The 21,217-nt window shown below is 35.5% G+C and overlaps 1 protein-coding gene across 5 annotated transcripts in view; it reads left to right on the forward strand.

Annotated features, from left to right (window-relative positions):
• REV3L (REV3 like, DNA directed polymerase zeta catalytic subunit) overlaps positions 1–21,217 on the forward strand; it is a 170,355-nt gene that overhangs the window by 89,816 nt on the left and 59,322 nt on the right. For all 5 annotated transcript variants that reach the window (XM_044388809.3, XM_026511625.4, XM_044388810.3 and 2 more), the window contains 6 exons: positions 232–4,396; positions 8,280–9,193; positions 14,671–14,750; positions 16,063–16,188; positions 19,028–19,220; positions 20,510–20,621. In XM_044388809.3, coding sequence (XP_044244744.1) covers positions 232–4,396; positions 8,280–9,193; positions 14,671–14,750; positions 16,063–16,188; positions 19,028–19,220; positions 20,510–20,621 — 5,590 coding nt within the window. The remainder of the gene's footprint in view (positions 1–231; positions 4,397–8,279; positions 9,194–14,670; positions 14,751–16,062; positions 16,189–19,027; positions 19,221–20,509; positions 20,622–21,217) is intronic.

Below are 21,217 nucleotides of genomic sequence, written 5' to 3' on the forward strand. Positions count from 1 at the left end.
TGATCAAAGGAATATGTGTTTAAGATAATGACTAATAATCAAGTGTAACTGACTCTTGATTATTTAGATTAAGTTATTATCTTAATGATAGGAATGACCTTTTTGTTGAGATAATCATTTTAAGCATAGAAACTTAATTTCATATAGTTTCTTTCATGGTGATAGTATGGAAAAATATTTTAAAAATTAAAAGCACGGAGGTGAAATAAATTCTTTTTTTCCTGATTCCAGACAATCCATTGAACAACGAAAATTCTAGGACCCACTCTTCTGTAATTGCAACGAGCAAGCTATCAGTAAAACCTTCCATCTTTCACAAAGATGCTGCTACATTAGAACCCCCATCTTCTGCTAAGATTACCTTTCAGTGTAAACACACAAGTGCCCTTTCTTCCCATGTTTTGAATAAGGAAGATTTAATTGAAGAACTTCCACAGCCAAACAACATAGAAAAATGTCTAGATCATTCAGTTGCTTCTCTTACAAATGAAAGCACTTACTCTATGAAATACCCTGGATCTTTGAGCAATTCTGTCCATTCAGAAAACTGTCATAAAGAAAGTAAGAAAGATATCCTCCCAGTATCCTCCTGTGAAAGTAGTATTTTTGATTATGAAGAAGATATTCCATCTGTTACAAGACAAGCACCAAGTAGAAAGTATACAAATATTAGAAAAATTGATAAGGATGCCCCATTTATACACATGAACCGTCATAGTAGTGAAAGTACATTGGACAAAAATTCTTTCAACTTTTCGGACCTAAGTCATTCAAAAAATAAATTACCCTCTGAAAGCAATGAAAAAGGAAACAGCACAGCTCTGAATAGTTTATTCCCTTCATCATTAACTGAAAATTGTGAATTGCTGTCATGCTCAGGAGAGAATAGAACTATGGTACATTCTCTTGATAGCATCGCTGATGAAAGTGGGCTAAATAAACTTAAAATTAGATATGAAGAGTTTCAAGAACATAAAACAGAAAAGCCAAGCCTCAGCCAGCAAGCAGCACATTATATGTTTTTTCCCAGTGTTGTTCTTTCTAACTGTCTCAGTAGACCACAGAAACTCTCTCCTGTCACATACAAACTACAACCCAGCAGTAAACAGTCCCGGTTAAAAATGAATAAAAAGAAGCTTATAGGGCATCAAGAAACTTCTACCAAAACTAGTGAAACTGTATCCACAAAAGATAATTGTATACAGAATAATCCTTGTAATAGTAATCCTGAGAAGGATAATGAATTGGCCAATGATTTAATTAAAGTCACCCGTGGACCTTTCGAAAATAAAACACCCACAGACAGTTTTATAGACTGTCACTTTGGAGATGGAACCTTAGAAACTGAGCAGTCCTTTGGATTGTATGGAAATAAATATACACTTAGAGCCAAACGCAAGGTAAATTATGAGACTGAAGATAGTGAGTCAAGTTTTGTAACACACAACTCAAAAATTAGCCTACCTCATCCCATGGAAATTGGTGAAAGTTTAGATGGAACTCTCAAATCTCGAAAACGAAGAAAAATGTCTAAAAAGCTACCCCCTGTCATCATAAAGTATATTATTATTAATAGATTTAGAGGGAGAAAAAATATGCTTGTGAAGCTAGGAAAAATAGACTCTAAAGAAAAACAAGTTATATTGACAGAGGAAAAAATGGAACTATATAAAAAGCTTGCACCTTTGAAGGATTTTTGGCCAAAAGTTCCTGACTCCCCTGCAACCAAATATCCCATTTATCCACTAACACCAAAGAAAAGTCACAGAAGAAAATCAAAACATAAGTCTGCTAAGAAAAAAACTGGTAAGCAACAAAGGACAAATAGTGAAAATATTAAAAGAACTTTATCTTTCAGGCGAAAACGGTCACATGCTATCCTGTCTCCTCCCTCACCATCTTACAATGCTGAAACCGAAGACTGTGACTTGAATTATAGTGATGTTATGTCTAAACTAGGTTTTCTTTCTGAGAGAAGCACAAGTCCCATAAATTCTTCTCCCCCTCGCTGCTGGTCTCCCACAGATCCAAGAGCAGAAGAAATGATGGCTGCTGCAGATAAAGACGCAGTGCTTTTTAAGGGTCCGAATGCATGTAATAACAAGACTGTTCACTCTCGTATGGAAAAAAATAGTCGAGCAAGAGCTCAGGTTAAGAAATCAAAAACTAAGCTTGCTAATCCCTCTGCAGTTACTAAGAGAAGGAACAAACGAAGTCAGACAAATAAAGTAGGAGATGGTGGAAAAAAGAAACAGAGAGCAAAACAGAAACAAAAAACAAATGAGAAAGTTATATCAAGAAAGCATATAACAATTAAAGATGACAAAATAAAATCTCAGTCTGGTGCTGAAGTTAAGTTTGTGCTGAAACATCAGAATGTGTCTGAGACTTCAAATAGTTCTGGAGGCTCTCAATTACTTTTTAAACAGAAAGATGTGTCACTAATGGGCTCTGCTATAGATCATCCCCTTTCTGTTCCCGTGCCCACTGGAATTCATACACAACAGAATTTATCTGGCTGCTTTTCTTCTTTTTTAGAAAGCAAGAAGCCTGTAGATTTGCAAACATTCCCCAGCTCACGAGATGATTTGCATTCATCAGTTGTTTGTAGTTCTTTGGGACCTGGAATCTCAAAAATTAATGTTCAGAGATCTCATAATCAAAATGCTATGTTTACTCTAAAGGAATCAACCTTGATTCAAAAAAATATATTTGATCTTTCCAACCATTTGTCTCAGGTAGCGCAGAATACACAGATATCTTCGGGTATAATGTCTCCAAAGACAGAAGAGAATGCAAATACACAAAAAAACTATTTGTCATCTATCGGAAAGTTAAATGAATATCGTAATTCTTTAGAGTCAAAGCCAGACCAGGCGTATGCCCCTAATTTTTTGCATTGCAAAGACAGTCAGCAGCAGATTGTGTGCATGGCAGAACAGTCAAAGCACAGTGAAACTTGTTCTCCAGGAAACGCAGCTTCAGAGGAAAGCCAAATGCCTAATAATTGCTTTGTAACTTCCTTGAGGAGTCCAATCAAACAAATAGCGTGGGAGCAAAAACAAAGGGGCTTTATTTTAGATATGTCAAATTTTAAACCTGAAAGGGTAAAACAGAGGTCGTTGTCAGAAGCAATTTCACAAACCAAAGCACTTTCTCAGTGTAAAAGTCGAAATGTGTCAACACCTTCAGCATTTGGTGAAGGCCAGTCTGGACTGGCAGTTCTAAAAGAATTGTTACAGAAAAGACAGCAGAAAGCACAAAATGCAAATATTATGCAAGACCCATTATCTAATAAACATCAACCAAACAAAAATACTTCTGGTTCCCTTGAGCAAAACAAAACAATTAAACGAACACGATCAGTAACATCTTCAAGAAAACCTAGGACTCCCAGAACTACAAAACCTAAAGAAAAAATTCCCAAACTTCTTAAAGTAGACTCTCTAAATTTACAAAACTCTGGCCAGTTGGATAACTCTCTATCAGATGACAGTCCCATCTTTTTTTCAGATCCAGGTTTTGAGAGTTGTTATTCACTTGAAGATAGCTTGTCTCCTGAACATAATTATAATTTTGATATTAATACAATAGGTCAAACTGGATTTTGTAGCTTTTATTCTGGAAGTCAGTTTGTCCCAGCTGATCAGAATTTGCCTCAGAAATTCCTAAGTGATGCAGTTCAGGATCTTTTCCCAGGACAAACTATAGAAAAAAATGAGTTTCTAAGTCATGATAACCAGAAGTGTGATGAAGACCAGCATCATGCCTCAGACTCAGCCTCGTGGATTAGATCTAGTACTCTAAGTCCTGAACTGTTTGAGAAATCATCCATAGATAGCAATGAGAATCGTCGCCACAACCAGTGGAAAAGTAGCTTTCATCCTCTAACAACTCGCTCTAATTCAATAATGGATTCTTTCTGTGTCCAGCAGGCAGAGGACTGTCTAAATGAAAAATCCAGATTGAATAGGAGTTCAGTAAGCAAAGAGGTGTTTCTTAGCCTCTCACAGCCAGGCACTTCAGACTGGATGCAAGGTCATACCAGAAAAGAGATGCAACAGTCTCTTGACTCAGTCAATACCTCTTTTACTACAATACTATCCTCCCCTGATGGTGAACTTCTGGATGCAGCCTCTGAAGATTTAGAATTGTATGTTTCAAGAAATAATGATATATTGACACCAACTCCTGATAGTTCACCAAGATCTACCAGCTCTCCCTCACAGTCAAAAAACGGCACTTTCACCCCTCGAACTGCTCACATTCTAAAACCACTTATGTCCCCACCAAGTAGGGAAGAAATTATGGCAACTTTGTTGGATCACGACCTTTCAGAAACTATTTACCAGGAACCATTTTGCAGTAATCCTTCTGATGTACCAGAAAAGCCCAGGTAATCAGAATTATTTTTTTCCCTTGAGTCACTCTGAATGATTATAATGAATGTAACATGGGTACCTGACTGCTAGTTTTCTGGCTGTAATATACTGTATTTATAGGTAAATCATCGTAGAAGCAGTTCCTAATTATGGACTTTTGAGAAAATTCACAAACTAGCTGGATGGTTGCACCTTAAGAACTTTAAGTTGATGAGTGTTGGTCTTAGATCTTACTGTTAACACTGTGTCAACATTAAGGATTAGAGATGCAGAGGCTCCCCTTGACATGATGCCAGATTAAGAAGGATGTCATAATACTTGAAAAGTACATTTATAATTTTAAAAATTATTTTTAAATAATTTATTTCTAAAATTGTAAACTTTTACAATTTTTAAAAGGACTTTATTTTTTAAGCGTGTTTGAAAATGAGCATACATATGTTTTAAGTACTTTTATATCTCTAAATGAAGATTATTTTAATTATTTGTTTGTGTTATAGCACTTTCTTTTCATGTTGCCAACACCTTCAATCATATTGTTACTACTGTTAGTTTGTACAGTTACTAGGGATGCAAGATGGACTTCACCTCCCCTTATCTCTCCTTTTTTAAAACAAGGCTAATTGAACATAATAATTTAAAAAATTTAAAAAATTTAAAATAACCATCCAAATAGACTGTTTAAAAAGGAAGTAATCCTATAGTTTTATGTAGTAAATAAGAGAAAATGTTAGTTAGCCCTTTGAAATTTCTCCCTCAATAATGAACTTGAATTTCTTCAGGCTGTTGGAAGCACAATCGTTGCAAAGGATTTGGTAATGTGGGGTCAGACTAGTACAAAGATTTGTGAATGGAGAGAATTTGAATCCACGTAAGAGGCTCCTACTCAAAATAGGAATAACCAAACTAAAATCCATAGAAAACAAATATAATATTGTAGCCAGATGCTGTGCCAGAAAGAGTCCTACAATATGATAAATTTGGTGCTATAATAAGGAATAATTAAAAAAAAAAAACACTGGTAATATGTAACCCAGTAACATAAAAAAAAATATTTTCAGAGAAGCAGTAGACAAACAGATGCATACACACACACACACACATACACACACACACACACACACACACACACCAGTAGCAAAATACCAAGGCATCAGTATTGGTTTATTAATAAGCCAGTAGTTAAGTAGGTATTCTGTACCTCTTGCATCACCAAGGTAGAATATAACTGATAGGAGCTAAATGGGGGAACATGACATAATCCAGGCCATTTAAGTGATGATTTTTGTTCCTGCCCCCCTGTGTCTTTGATCCCATTTACCAAACCAGTTGTAAGGAGAGGCAGTTAATTTCGGGCATCCAGTCAGAAGCAGAGGAGGCTGGCTAGGATTGCTGTGGCCAACTTAGCTTAGTCTAAATGATGGAAAAGATATGAAGAGTCAGCCAAGGCAAGAAGCCACACCACATGTGTACACTAACCTTCAGCAGCACCGTGTTCCTGACCCTAGTGGAAAAGACACAGTGAATACAGGATTTTACCCAACAGATCAGCAATAATTCCTGCAGGAGTCTGTTCTCAAAGGGGTCGAGAAAAAGTGATCAGAAATATATGGTAGAAGTTTCTTCCTCTAAAGACTTGAGGTGGAAGATAGAAAATTTCCTCTCCACCCTTCCTAATACACAGTTTTACGGTTTGTTTTGGTTTGGTACCTATATGTGGTCTTTTAGCACAAATGGGACTCTTTCTCTTTATTTCACTGCTAGAATGAATGAATGTCTGTTGCATAGGCATTAGTTTCCATTATTTGGGGGACTTCGGTTTTATCAGTAGTGATTATGGTATATTTTTTAATTGAACTATTTTTTCTGCCTCAGCCTTACAAATCTAATTTTTAATTCTGAGTTAACTTACCATGTGTTAGTCATTAACTCTGTTGCTGTTATTTATTGTCCAACTTTGAGACTTGTCCTGCAGCTGAAGTAAAAGGACGATAGTCATTATATTTGAAAAACAATTTTTAATTTAAAACTATTCATTATAGTATATTTAGGAGGTATAAAAAAATAGAAATCACACCATTTCTCTACCTATCAACAACCACTCTTAATATTTTAATGTTTTTTTTTTAGCTTTTTAAATGTATAGTTTTTGTTTTGTTTTATGAAATGAGATCTTACTATAGTCACAGTATTGTGTACAGATTTTTTCACCTAATATTATAAACACCTTCTAAATTAGGAGTTTCTTGAAACATCATTTTATTTATTTTTTTTTTTAAAGATTTTATTTATTTATTCGACAGAAATAGAGACAGCCAGAGAGAGAGGGAACATAAGCAGGGGGAGTGGGAGAGGAAGAAGCAGGCTCATAGCAGAAGAGCCTGATGTGGGGCTCGATCCCATAACGCCGGGATCACGCCCTGAGCCAAAGGCAGACGCTCAACCACTGTGCCACCCAGGCGCCCCTGAAACATCATTTTAATGACTACATAATAATCCTGTCATATGTATATTATATTGGACAGAAAGTTTGTTCCCTGTTCTGCCACTATAGATAATTAGCGTGATTATTGTTTTCTTCATGAAGCATTTCCTATATTCTGGGGTTTTTCCATATAGTCTTAACCAACTGAGCCACCCAGGTGTCCCTTTCCATATGGTTTTAGAAGTAGCATTACTAAAAATTTTAAGGCTCTTGATACATATTGTGACATGAGTTGCAGCAGTTACCATCCTGCTGACAATATTCAAGAGAGCTGAATTTACCACACCTCACCAATTTCTGTTTTTACTTCATTATGATCTCTGTATCATTAATATTGGAGTTGGCTCTGTCACATATGTGTGTACTCATTTTCTTCAGTAGCGATGATCTTGCTTCTAATTTTTCACATAGCTGGGAGGTGGTTATAGAGTTAATTATTAAGGGCCAAACTCTTTCCATGTAAAGGGGAAAAGGAAATGTGGTAACCCTTCAGCTCCAAATCAAAACATGAATCCAGTTCATTGCGTTTTATGTAGAGAATGACCAGGATGTTTGGGATACCCTAGGAGAAGTAATTGAAAAAACTAAGAACTTATCTTCATATCCATGAAAGAGATACCATAAGGAAGAAAAAGTAGACTTTCTTGCTGCAGAAGACAGAGATAGTATCAGTGGATATATGTTAGAGAAAGAGGTTTAGCTTGTTATTTCCAACTATTGGAAACTTAATCAGGCTGCCTTTTAATAGTGAATCCCCACATACATATACATTATCAGCATTTATGCTATGCATTCTGTGGGCTCTGCCAACTCAAAGTTCTTATGTTAGTGTTAAGCCTTGCCATGAAAAGGGGAGAAAGAATTATGGTAATTTATCTCAATTGTGTCTGATTTTTTTTTTTAATGTTTGAAGAGACTTGGAGTACAAAGATATGTTTGAACTGACTGGTTTTGCTAAACTACTGTAGATACTAGAGAATCTCTATAGAGAGGCTATAGATAAAATCCAGGGATATAGTCTCTAATGATAAATTCTTCCATTGTTTTTATTCGTATATGGTGACAGTACAAAGTTATTTGAGTAGAGGAAAGGAAGAGATCAGTTTGTGCCATCTCCTTGGAGAAAAGAAGGCTTCGTGGGGCACGTAAAACAAAAAATACCCTCTTTCCCTGGTATTGATGATTCCTTCCAAAGGAAATTAATTTAGTAGCATATACCTGTGAAGAAAAACATGTTAAGACTAGAAGAGTGTACCTGCATAAAATATGTAGGGAGAAGGCATACAAAAGGAAGAAATGGGCATTTTTAAGAATCCAAAAGAGACTTTAAAAAATCTCTAGGATAGGGAGCTAAATATTTTGGTAATTGCTCTTTGAGACAAAACGGTTGTTCTAAAATATGTTGTTTATAGGGAGATCGGTGGACGGCTTCTCATGGTAGAAACTCGACTTCCAAATGATCTGGCTGAGTTTGAAGGAGACTTTTCCTTGGAAGGACTTCGTCTGTGGAAAACAGCATTCTCAGCAATGACTCAGAATCCGAGACCAGGGTCACCCCTTCGCAATGGCCAGGCAGTGGTCAATAAAGGGTCAAGTAATAGCTATAAAATGGTTGAAGATAAAAAAATTGTGATTATGCCTTGCAAATGTGCCCCAAGTCGACAACTGGTTCAAGCATGGCTTCAAGCCAAAGAAGAATACGAACGTTCCAAGAAACTGTCTAAAACTGAGCCAACTGGAGTTGTAAAATCTGCTGAGAACTTCAGCTCTTCAGTTAACCCAGATGACAAACCTGTAGTGCCTCCAAAAATGAGTACAGCTCCACATATACTCCCCACTACAGCGCATACCAAGGAAGATGTTGGTAACTCTCAGATTGCTTTGCAAGCACTAACCGCAGGACGTAGTCGAACTATAAGTGAAAGTCAGACACTGCCACCAGTTGCTTCTACAAATGATCCTGAGAAAGGTGAAGATGATGATGATGACTATTATGTTAGTTATAGCTCCCCTGATTCTCCAGTAATTCCACCTTGGCAACAAGCAACATCCCCAGATTCCAAAACATTAAATGGAGATGAGAGACCCACATCACCAGTAGAGGAACTACATTCCCTGAATATTGAGAACTTCTTAAAACCAGTAAAAGATGGTATACAGAAAAGCCCCTGCAGTGAGTCTCTGGAGCCTCTAGTCATATCTCCAATTAACGTTAGGGCAAGAACCAGAGTATGTGACCCACTCTGTCTTCATAGTACACCAGTTGTACAGAGAAAACTTCTGGAAAGGCTTCCTGAAGCAAGTAGCCTGGGCCCTTTATCAACAGGTGAGTTTACAAATAACAGGAAGTCTTAAATTCTTTTTCAAAGATTAGAAATGAAAACATTAGACTATGTAATGAAATTCAGAGCTTTTTTTATGTGATTTTTTAATATATATATTTTTTAAATTAAATTCAATTAACATGTAGTGTATTATTAGTTTCAGAGGTAGAGTTCAGTTATTCATCAATCTTATATAATACCCAGTGCTCATTATATCATGTGCCCTCCTTAATGTCCATCACTCAATTACCCCATACCACCCCCCTCCCCTCCAGCAATCCTCAGTTTTTTTCCTATGATTAAGAATCTCTTATGGTTTGTCTCCCTTTCTGATTTCATTTTGTTTTATTTTTCCCTCCCTTCCCCTATGATCCTCTGTTTTGTTTCTTAAATTCCACATATGAGTGAGATCATATGGTAATTGTCTTTCTATGATTGACTTATTTCACGTAGCATAATACCCTCTAGTTCCATCCATGTCGCTGCAAATGGCAAGATTTTTTTTGATGGCTGAGTAGTATTCCATTGTGTATATATACCACATCTTTTTTATCCAGTCATCTGTCAGTGGACATCTGGGCTCTTTCCATAGTTTGGCTATTGTGGATGTTGCTGCTATTGTAGATGCCCCTTCGGATCACTACATTTGTATCTTAGGGGTAAATACCCTGTAGTGCAGTTGCTGGGTCACAGGGTAGCTCTATTTTCAACTTTTTGAGGAACTTCCAAACCGTTTTCCAGAGTGGCTGCACCAGCTTGCATTCCCACCAACAGTGTAGGAGGGTTCCCCTTTCTCCTCATCCTCACCAACATCTGTCATTTCCTGACTTGTTAATTTTAGTCATTCTGGCTGGTGTGAGGTGGTATCTCATTGTGGTTTTGATTTGTATTTCCCTGATGCCACATTTTCACGTATCTGTTGGCCATTGGATGTCTTCTTTGGAGAAATGTTTGTTCATGTCTTCTGTCCATTTCTTGATTGGATCATTTGTTCTTTGGTTGTTGAGTTTGATAAGTTCTTTATAGATTTTAGATACTGGCCCTTTATCTGATAAGACATTTGCAAATATCTTCTCCCATTCTGTCGTTTGTCTTTTGGTTTTGTCGACTCTTTCCTTTGCTGTGCAAAAGCTTTTTATCTTGGTGAAGTCCCAGTAGTTTATTTTGCCTTTGTTTCCCTTGCCTTTGGAGACGTATCTAGCAAGAAGTTGCTGCGGCTGAGATCACATAGATTGCTGTCTGTGTTCTCCTGTAGGATTTCGATAGTTCCTGTCTCACATTTAGGTGTTTCATCCATTTTGAATCTATTTTTGTGTACGGTGTAAGGAAATGGTCCGCTTTCATTCTTCTGCATGTGGTTGTCCAATTTTCCCAACACCATTTGTTGAAGAGACTCTCTTTTTTCCACTGGATATTCTTCTTCCTGCTTTGTCAAAGATTAGTGACCATGGAGTTGAGGATCCATTTCTGGGTTCTCTTTTCTGTTCCATTGACCTACAAGTCTGTTTCTGTGCCAGTATCATACTGTCTTGGTGATTACAGCTTCTTAATAGAGTTTGAAGTCGGGAATTTTTATTCCACCAGCTTTGGTTTTCTTTTTCAACATCCCTCTGGGTATTCAGAGTCTTTTCTGGTTCCATACAGATTTTAGGATTATTTGTTCCATTTCTGTGAAAAAAAAATTGATGGTATTTTGATAGGGATTGCATTGAATGTATAGATTGCTCTAGGTAGCATAGACATTTCCACATATTTGTTCTTCCAGTCCATGAGCATGGAACATTTTTCCATTTTTTGGTGTCTTCCTCAGTTTCTTTCATGAGTATTCTATAGTTTTCTGAGTACAAATCCTTTGCCTCTTTGGTTAGGTTTATTCCTAGGTATCTTATGGTTTTGGGTGCAATTGTAAATGGGATCAACTCCTCAGTTTCTCTTTCTTCTGTCTCATTGTTAGTGTATAGAAATGCAACTGATCTCTGTGCATTGATTTTATATCCTCGCACTTTGCTGAATTCCTGTATGAATTCTAGCAGTTTTGGGGTGGAGTCTTTTGGGTTTTCCACATAGAGTATCATGTCATCTGCGAAGAGTGAGAATTTGATTTCTTCTTTGCAGATTCTGATGCCTTTTATTTCTTATTGTTATCTGATTGCGGAGGCTAGGACTCTAGTACTATGTTTGAACAACAGTGGTGATAGTGGACCATCCCTGTCGTGTTCCTGACCTTAGGGGTAAAGCTCTCAGTTTTTCCCCTATTGAGAATGATCATTTGCTCTGGACTTTTTTTGTATATGGCTTTTATGATATTGAGGGATATTCCCTCTATCCCTACACTGTGAAGAGTTTTAATCAAGAAAGTATGCTATACTTTGTCAAATGCTTTTTCTGTATCTGTTGAGAGGATCATATGGTTCTTGGCCTTTCTGTTATTAACGTACTGTCTTACATTGATTGATTTACGGATGTTAAGCCACCCTTGCAGCCCAGGAATAAGTCCCACTTGGTCGTGGTGAATTATCCTTTTAAGGTACTGTTGGATCCTATTGGCTATTATCTTGGTAAGAATTTTTGCATCTATGTTCATCAGGGATATTGGTCTGTAATTCTCCTTTTTGTTGGGGTCTTTGTCTCTGTTGGGGATCAAGGTCTCATAGAAAGAGTTTGGAAGTTTTCCTTCCATTTCTATTTTTTGGAACAGTTTCAGAAGAGTGGGTTTTAATTCTTCTTTAAATGGTTGTTTGAATTCCCCTAGGAAGCCATCCGGCCCTAGACTATTGTTTGCTGGGAGATTTTTGATTACTGCTTCAATTTCCTTTAGTTATGGGTCTGTTCAGGTTTTCTGTTTCTTCCTGTTTCAGTTTTGGTCATTTATATGTCTCTAGGAATGTATCCATTTCTTCCAGATTGCCTAATTTGTTGGCATATAGTTGCTCATAATATGTTCTTGTTAATTGTTTGCATTTCTTTGGTGTTGGTTATGATCTCTCCTCTTTCATTTATGATTTTATTTATTTGGGTCCTTTCTCTTTTTGATAAGTCTGGCCAGGGGTTTATCGATCTTATTGATTCTTTCAAAGAACCAGCTCCTAGTTTCGTTGATCTGTTCTGTTCTTTTGGTTTCTATTTCATTGATTTCTGCTATAATCCTTATAAATTATCTTCTCCTGCTGGGTTTAGGCTTTATTTGCTGTTCTTTCTCCAGCTCCTTTAGGTATAGGGTTAGGTTGTGTATTTGAGACCTTTCTTATTTCTTGAGAAAGGCTTGTTTTGCTATGTACTTTACTCTTAGGACCACCTTTGCTGCATCCCAAAGGTTTTGAACAGTTGTGTTTTCATTTTTATTTGTTTCCATGAATTTTTAAAAAATTCTTCTTTAATTTCCTGGTTGACCCATTCATTCTTTAGTTGGATGCTCTTTAACCTCCATGTATTTGAGTTCTTTCCAAATTTCTTCATGTGGTTGAGTTCAAGTTTCAAAGCATTAAGGTCTGAAAATATGCAGGGAATGATCCCAATTTTTTGGTACCAGTTGGGACCTGAAAATCAGAGCTTTTTAAGTGAAATTTTAACTGTACTAATGAGAAGTTATTATTATTTTATCATGTCTTGTAAAGTCATCAATTATCATATGGAAACCTTTTTATCTTTCTGCTGTGAAATCTACTTACATATGCTTCCATCTATCTTCTTTTGCCTTCTGAGTGAAATATCGGAGCCCTCTCCGAAACCTTCCTTTTTCTCAACTTGATTTTTCCCACTGGCTTTAACATATACCCAAGTCTTGCCCACCCTTTAAGATACAAAGAAAACTAAAAACCTGCCTTGACCTTACATCTGCAGCTTCTACTCTTTTTCCTCTTCTTCAAAGCCAGATTTCTTAAAAGATTTCTATAATGTGACAACTCCATTTACCTCCTCTCCTTTCTCAGCCCACTCAACATTCGATTCTGCCCCCATCATTCCACTAGTATGGCTGTTGTAAAGATTTTCAATAAGTTTCATGTAGCTAAAGCCAGTGTATGGCTTTGTGTGTGTGTGTGTGTGTGTGTGTGTGTGTGTGTGCGTGTGTGTGTGTTCCTGTCACATGCCCTCTTTAAACAGCCATTGTTCTATTGACCATACCTTCCTTCTTGGAGCTTCCAGTCCCCTTAGCTTTTCTCCTACTCCTGTGTTTCTGCCTACTTGCTTTCCTTTGAAGCTTTACTCTATATTTTCTCCCTAAATGAATGAGTTCCTGCCCACAGGATTACTACAGATAACACACAAATTTAAAGTTCCAGTTCAGAACTCTCTGAACCTCCAGTCTAACTGTCTATTTGGCATTTCTACTTGAATGCTCAAAAGCACCACAAGGTCAATATTTTTCTTTCTTTTTTAGAGGGAGGGGAGGGGGAAGGGGGAGAGGAGAAGAGAGAATCCTAAACAGGCTCCACGCCCAGCAGGGAACCCAATGCGGGGCTTGATCCCATGATCCTGAGATCACTATCTGAGCCGAAATCAAGTCAGACACTCAACTGACTGAACCACCTTGGCGTCCCATAAGGTCAATGTTTTTAAAACTCAATTCATGATTTCACAGCATACATTTGCCACCAGGCACCTATTGTACTCATACACACAAACACACATGCCCACACACACAAGCCTGTGGTTCTCTTTTGGTTTTCCTTACTTCAGTGAATAGTACCACCATTTCTCTGTTACACAGGTTACACGAGTCAGAAACATGGGATTTATTTGTAACACCCACCTGATTCCCTTACCACATCCTTTGGTTCCCAGTCCATTACCAACCAAGTCCTGTCACTTTTTTGTTTCCTAAATTACCCAAATCTCTCCATTGTTTTTTCTACATCTGCCACCACAACCTTAGGCCAAGTTATCATCATCTCACCTGGACATCTCTCCTAGCCTTCTTTCCACCCACAGTAATTTCACTTCTTTTGCTTGGTAATCAGGGAAAATCCTTACTCTGTTTGTTAATTACCACTCTTTCCTCTGATTTTTAGCACAAAAAAGCCTTCCTGATCTCTGTGACTAGTAAAAATTCCCAGTTATATTCCCCTTTGTCGTACTTACCCCAGTTATAATTTTATTCTTCTGTATGCATTTGATGAATATCTGATTCTCACTCTAGACCCTGTGAGGGAAGAGACTGTATTTTTTCTCATCGTAAATACTTGATGAATAAATAAATGAATGAATTAAATGATTGCCTAGGATATGACTGAGGTATAAAACTCCATAATTAAAATAGAAAATTTTTTTTTAAATACAAAATTTTAAGTTATTTTGGTAGGGATCAGACATTTAACTTAGTTTTATTTTTAAATTATGAAGTCTTTGGGAGGGATTAATAGGACAATAGGATAGTACTCACAAATGGTATTCAGGAGTTTGGAATAACAAAAATTTTTTTTTTAAAAAAAGAAGCAGGCAGTTTTGATGTACATGTTAAATATGACATTTCTTTCTACAGAACCAAAAACCCAGAAATTGAGTCATAAGAAAGGAAGTAATACTGACACTCTTAGAAGAGTACTCTTAACACAAGCGAAGGTAACTATGCTAAACATACTTAATGTTCAGTGGAAGATCCATTCTTATCTTAGATTTCAGTTAGATGATTGATAACTTTGTGTCTCAATTTTTAAAAATTTTATTATATTTTTTGCATCATTTTATTTACGTATCTTTGAGACAACGAGAAATTGCCTAATTTTTTTTAGTTTTTTTTTGTTGCTGGGATCTAAAAGATTCTTATATGTAAATACAAATATTACAGAGAAAGTGAATATGATAGCCAAAATGTGGATTATGAGGATACAAATACATTAACTGATTACTGGCAAAATCAGAACAGTCCAATGACAGCAGAGCTCAAGTAAGTGATTTTTGATCCCACCAAAAATATATCCTTTTTCTTGGTTTATTACTTTTTTCTCAAATATAACATTGATTTTTTTTCAGTTCATTTTACTAAGTAGCAAAGGAAAGCAAGATTATTTACTACTGAAACTAAAAAATAAATATCTTTATTCAAATACTAAAAATATGGTAATGCTTAGAAATACATGATTATGTTAAAAAAGGTATACATGAGACATGTATCCTTAGACATAGGTGACAGGAATCTTCCATACATTTCATTAATATTAACCACATAAAATATGTTTTAGCATTTCTATTTTAAAACTAAATACTTTTTAAAAACTTTCACTTTTAAATCAGTATTGTTGAATTACAAGCTATTTATATTAAAAAATAAGTACAAGTGTGATGTGAACATAAATCAAAACTTGGGGGGAAATGGTTAATGGATCTGGAAGTCAGAAAAAATATTTTTAAAAAATAGATTCTATTTTTTCTAAACCCTTCAAAATGATTTATGTTTTCATTCATCTTTCAGACACATGTTGTGTTAGGGTAAAATACAGACCTACAATTTCCAATCTTTTATAAACTTTAGCCCTAACTAGTTGCAAATATATTGCCTTCTTGTTTGTCATACTTCCAAGAAAGGTCAAGATAAGTGTCCATGTGGTGTAAATGTCAACTCTCCGACAAGACTTATTTTTATTATTTGGGGTTTGTAAACTAAAAAAGATCAACATATGGTTTGCTTACAGATTATATCAGATATTTCTGCTTATACCCGGTTCTGATATCTTGAATTACTAGCATGAAAAGAATGTTAATAAAATATTTACTGGTTTCTTCTTGGGTCTGAAGAGATGGTACTAGTTTATCATGTATTACTAAACACATAAAGCAGATTATCTAAGTAGGAATAAGTGATCAAAAGAAAGAAAACGATTGCTTATTTATCTTTTTCTGGCTATGTGTTGTTGTTGTTGTTGTTTTTTAATAGAATCAGTTTGCAGCAGTAAATACTCCAAAGAAAGAAACTTCTCAGATTGATGGACCATCTTTAAACAATACTTACGGTTTCAAAGTCAGCGTACAAAACTTACAGGAGGCAAAAGCTTTACATGAGGTAAAACTGCAACAGTAAGGACACTATTTAACTCTCATGTTTTATTCTGTGGAACAAGTGTGGACATTTCTTACTGAGGGAGGAATACACTGAATTCTGTACTTGTTGATCTTCATTTAGTTATTGGTTTATATATTTATAGAAAATAGAAAAACTTTTATGGGGAGGTGGGGTTTGGTTTGTTTTTTTGTTATTTTTGAGAAACTTTTGAAGTAGCCATCACTTATTGAAACTGCTTTGTGGTTTCACAATTTTCACAAATCTTATAGCTGCAGTTTGGTTTATAGAAGCTAAGATTAGAAAAGCTTTGCAGAATCATTGCAGAATCATGCACCCTCTTGAAGTTAAAATCACTTGGAAGGTCTGGTAGGTTGCTCACAGCTTCTTCCCTATGCAGGCCTTCATCTCAGCATATACTCCAAACTGCCACCTGGTGGTCACATAGGGAATGAGCAAAAAAAAATCTGCACTAGGTATGCCCTTCCTTTTTCTAGGGAATTGTGTCCGTAGCATTTTTTCTTCTGTGTCCCATTATGCTGCGCTAATTTCTCTGTCTTCTGCATATAAATATTCAGAGCAGAAGAGAAGGGTTATAATCTTCATCCCCCTTTGTCACACACCTCTTCCTTAGTCACACTCAGTAAATCTCTCCCCCATCTCTTCATTTCATGTTTGCTTAAAAAAATGCCCCTAAGATCAGTAGTGCATTTTTTTTTTATCAAGGAATAGAAAGGCGAAATTTGAATGTGCAGTTTGGCCTACTAAATAAATAAATCAACCTCCACAAATCTTTTGACCTGAAATCGTCTTCTGTCTTCTTTATAGTCTGTCCACATGTTCATCCTTTTCTAACTTTTTTTTTTTGGTTTGGCTTGGTTTGATGTTAGGGAGAGGTTTTCCAGTTTATATTTTTTAATTTACCAAATTAATGTGTGATTATTGTTAAAAAAAAAAAAATTAGGGGCGCCTGGGTGGCACAGCGGTTAAGCGTCTGCCTTCGGCTCAGGGCGTGATCCCGGCGTTATGGGATCGGGCCCCACATCAGGCTCCTCTGCTATGAGCCTGCTTCTTCCTCTCCCACTCCCCCCCCAGCTTGTGTTCCCTGTCTCGCTGGCTGTCTCTATCTCTGTCGAATAAATAAATAAAATCTTAAAAAAAAAAAAATTAAACCTGAAGAGCATACATTTAAAAGTAGAAGTGCTTTCCCTTAGCTCCCCATTTTACTTGATTTGATGTTTTTGATATTTAGAAACAGCAGTATATATTCAAGGAAAGTGGTAGATTTTGTTTTATTCTTGGTGGATATTTGTTTTATTCTTATGCTTTTATATATGTATAATTAATGTTCTTTATATTTTGAAAATTACAAATTTACTAATGAATGCACACAGTGTTACATGTATATGGTAAAAAAAAAAAAATTCAATCAGGACAAAAAGACTTAAAATGAAAATTAAGCTTCCCTCCCACCTCAGACTAAGCGGTCTCCTTCCCCAAAGGCAGTATAAGCAGTTCTTTGTTTTTATATCTCTTTGCAGAAATTTTCTATGCATGTGCTTTAACGTTTTTTACATATATAAATGCATACTAATTCCACTTTTTAATGTAGGATGATCTTTCCATATTAGAACATTTAGATCTGGTTCATTCTTTAGAAAATTTTAAAGGTTACAGAGTATTCCATTATATGTAGCCTTTATGGGATGTCACATAATTTATGTAACCAGTCCCAACTGATAAACATTTATGTTTTTAGTCTTTTATGAACTATAAAAGACTGGAAATATAATTTTTATTGAACATCCTCATACATACGTATTCACTACATGTGAGTATATCTGCAGGATATATTCTCAGGAGTAGAATTGCTAGATCAAAGGATATGTCCATTTTTAATTTTGATATTTCTAAATTGTCCTCCAAAAAGGTTTACCAAATTCTACTTCCATCACTAGTGAGAGCCTTGTATTTACATTTCTTCATGCAAAATAAATACAGAACACAGTCCTTCATTAAATTTATATGATTTCAATAATTACCAGTACTGTAGCAGTAGTCTCCTGTCTTCCATTCCGTTACTGGTACAATGATGGCTATAATTCCAGCTGTAATCATGAATCCAATCTGTGTTCTATTTTTTTTTACCCAGAGTTTCTACTTATTTTGTCTTGCTTTTTAAAAAGAGAACTAAAGATTACAGTTCAGAGTTTTTATTAGCATAGGAATATAAGTGTAAAAAGCAAAGTACTACTTTTTTTGCATATATGTTAAAGAGAAAATTTATGTGTGCAAAATCTAGCTATTGTGTAGTTGATGCCATATAATTCTTACAATATTTTTTCAGGAAAAATTAATTAAAAACTTGCCTAGTACATACAGAAGTAAATTGTAGTAGTAGAGAATTAATAGGAGTTTCAAAATAAAATGCATCTTTCTTTTTAGTTTAAACTATAGGTGAAACCGTAGTTAACTGGGTAGAAAGTAAAAAGTTAACAGACTTTGACTCAAATGTACAACCACTTGGATTAGTCATTCTCTTTCTCAAACAGTTGAGAAACTTAAGAGGCACTGCATGTATTTTAGATAAATCATTTTAAGCATATATTGTCACTGAGAAATTATAGCACAAGCAGTTTTTCTAAAATAAAAACATGAATTGATTCAATCTAATCTTGGAAGTAAAAATCTTTAATCTGTGGAGTATTAAATTGTGAGTGTGTCCTTTATGGCCATTTTTTTCTATAATTTTACACATATTTCCTTGGAGTCTTAGTGAAACATTTCTTTCAACATGTCTCAAAAAGTTGTCTAAAATCATCATTTTTATTTCCTTTTTTAGATACAAAATCTTACCCTAATCAGTGTGGAGTTACATGCTCGAACTAGAAGAGACTTAGAACCAGATCCTGAATTCGACCCAATCTGTGCTCTGTTTTACTGCATCTCATCTGACACTCCATTACCAGATACAGACAAAACAGAACTCACAGGTGTAATAGTGATTGATAAAGACAAGACAGTCTCCAGCCAAGGTATTGTTCATTTTTATTAATTTTATACCTATCCACCTAGGATGAACCTCTTAATGGGGGCAGTTTCTGTGCTGGAGATCTAAACCAAGCCAGTATCAGGAACTCCCTTTTAAAATGTGTGCCGAAGTAGGAGTAGGAAGTACTGTGTATAGCTTTGTCCTGGATTCATTATTCTTACTTGAATTATTGTCCAAAGTCAGAAGCACTTAACAGAAAGCTATTACTAAAATTTCCACTTAACATATATAATTTGTTCTGAATACTAGTTTATAAAATATTAATTGCTAATATTAAATTAAAATGATTATCTCTAGGTTGGATGGACAATCTTATGTATGCATTGCGGGTATTTTGCTGCTAACAGAGTGTTTTCCTTTACTTTTAAGAAATTACTAGTATAAGTTAATGGATTATAAGAGACTTTTAAGATACATTCCCATTTTGTTTATATCTCTTCCTAAATATGCACATTTTTGGTTTAGACATTCTTCATATAGTATGCCACGTAAAGGCATTTTATATACTATCGAGTGTTCTGCAGTTTCGAGTAGTAATACGTGAATTCAGTCAACTGAGGAGGAAGTCTTAGCACAGAACGAAACCATATAGGAATTTGCTGTTTAATCAGTGGTATGCTTGAACTAGCTTGTACCAGTTCACAAGCCAATTGTTAAATTTTTATGAATTTTGTGAACTAGTTGATATCATATTGGTAGTTTGAAATCAGCCATGGTGGGGAGTCTTTACGTTACAGAAATAGGCAAGCACTGCAAATCAGGGCTGCTTCTTTTTTTCTTTTTCCTTCTCGTAAACTTTTTTTTTTTTTTCAATAAAATGTTTTCTGAGTTCTAAACCAATGTTTCCAAAAAGCTTTGGTGTGCAGTCTATTCATAAATATAGGACTATGTGGTACATACTGTTTTGTAATACGTAGTTCCTTAAAAATCACCATACCACTGAATGCTCTCTACTAAGCAAAGTTCTTTCCATAGGAAGACTAAAGACAAAAGCAAAGTAATAAAATTCCTTTTTGGGTGACACGTTATTATTTGAGGAATTTGGTGAATGTGACTTTTCAGGAAAAGAACTGAAAAAATGAAATTTGAATTTTCAGTTGCATATTAAACTAGAAAACCTTTAAGAAAGTTTTCAAGAAATTGAGTTAATTATGTATTTACTTTGGGGGACACTCTTAATTTGAAGTACTTCAGTAGCATAATTTCATTCAAAAGTAAGGGATTATATTACTTACACAGTTACATGTAATGAACATTTTGCTTGTTTCTTAGATATCAGGTATCAGACCCCATTACTGATTAGATCTGGAATTACAGGACTAGAAGTTACCTATGCACCCGATGAGAAGGCACTTTTTCAAGAAATTGCAGATATAATAAAGAGGTATTGTTTTGCATTTCCTGATTTTTCTGGTTTTTGTTCAGAATCCTTTCTTGCTATTGATTAACATGGGCAAAGGTAGGAAAAAGGATGAGAATCCCTTCCTATGGCCCTTAAAATTTATCCTTGGAATGATTTTGCCCTCACCTTCCATCACCATCGCCATTTCCAGCAGATTAGGGATGGCAAAAAGAACATTCTATTCTCAAGACTGAAGGGTCAGTGGAAGAAATATTGGCTTAGCCCCAACTTTCCCAGTTGGATTTTAGCGTGATTTTTCTATGGTGGTGAAATAATGGGTACTAAATTTAAATTGTGTTATTCATTAAGTAGGCTTCTGCCTTGGGAGCCAGCCCGTTTCAGTACCCTTTTTTTTCCTTAAATGTTTTCTGAGTTCTAAACCAAGTTTCCAAAAAGCTTTGGCATGCAATCTGTTCATAAATTTAGGACTATGTGATACATACTCATTTGTAATACATGGTTCCTTAAAAATCTCTTTTGATCATTTGATAGTTGGCCTGGATGGTTGATAGTAAAATCTTGTCAAAATTTATGAAAAGGATTTTTTAAAACAAAAGTATTTTAATTTAAAAAATAAA

This window comes from Ursus arctos, unplaced genomic scaffold (genome assembly GCF_023065955.2).
Source record: "Ursus arctos isolate Adak ecotype North America unplaced genomic scaffold, UrsArc2.0 scaffold_13, whole genome shotgun sequence".
In the NCBI taxonomy this organism is placed as follows: domain Eukaryota; kingdom Metazoa; phylum Chordata; class Mammalia; order Carnivora; family Ursidae; genus Ursus; species Ursus arctos.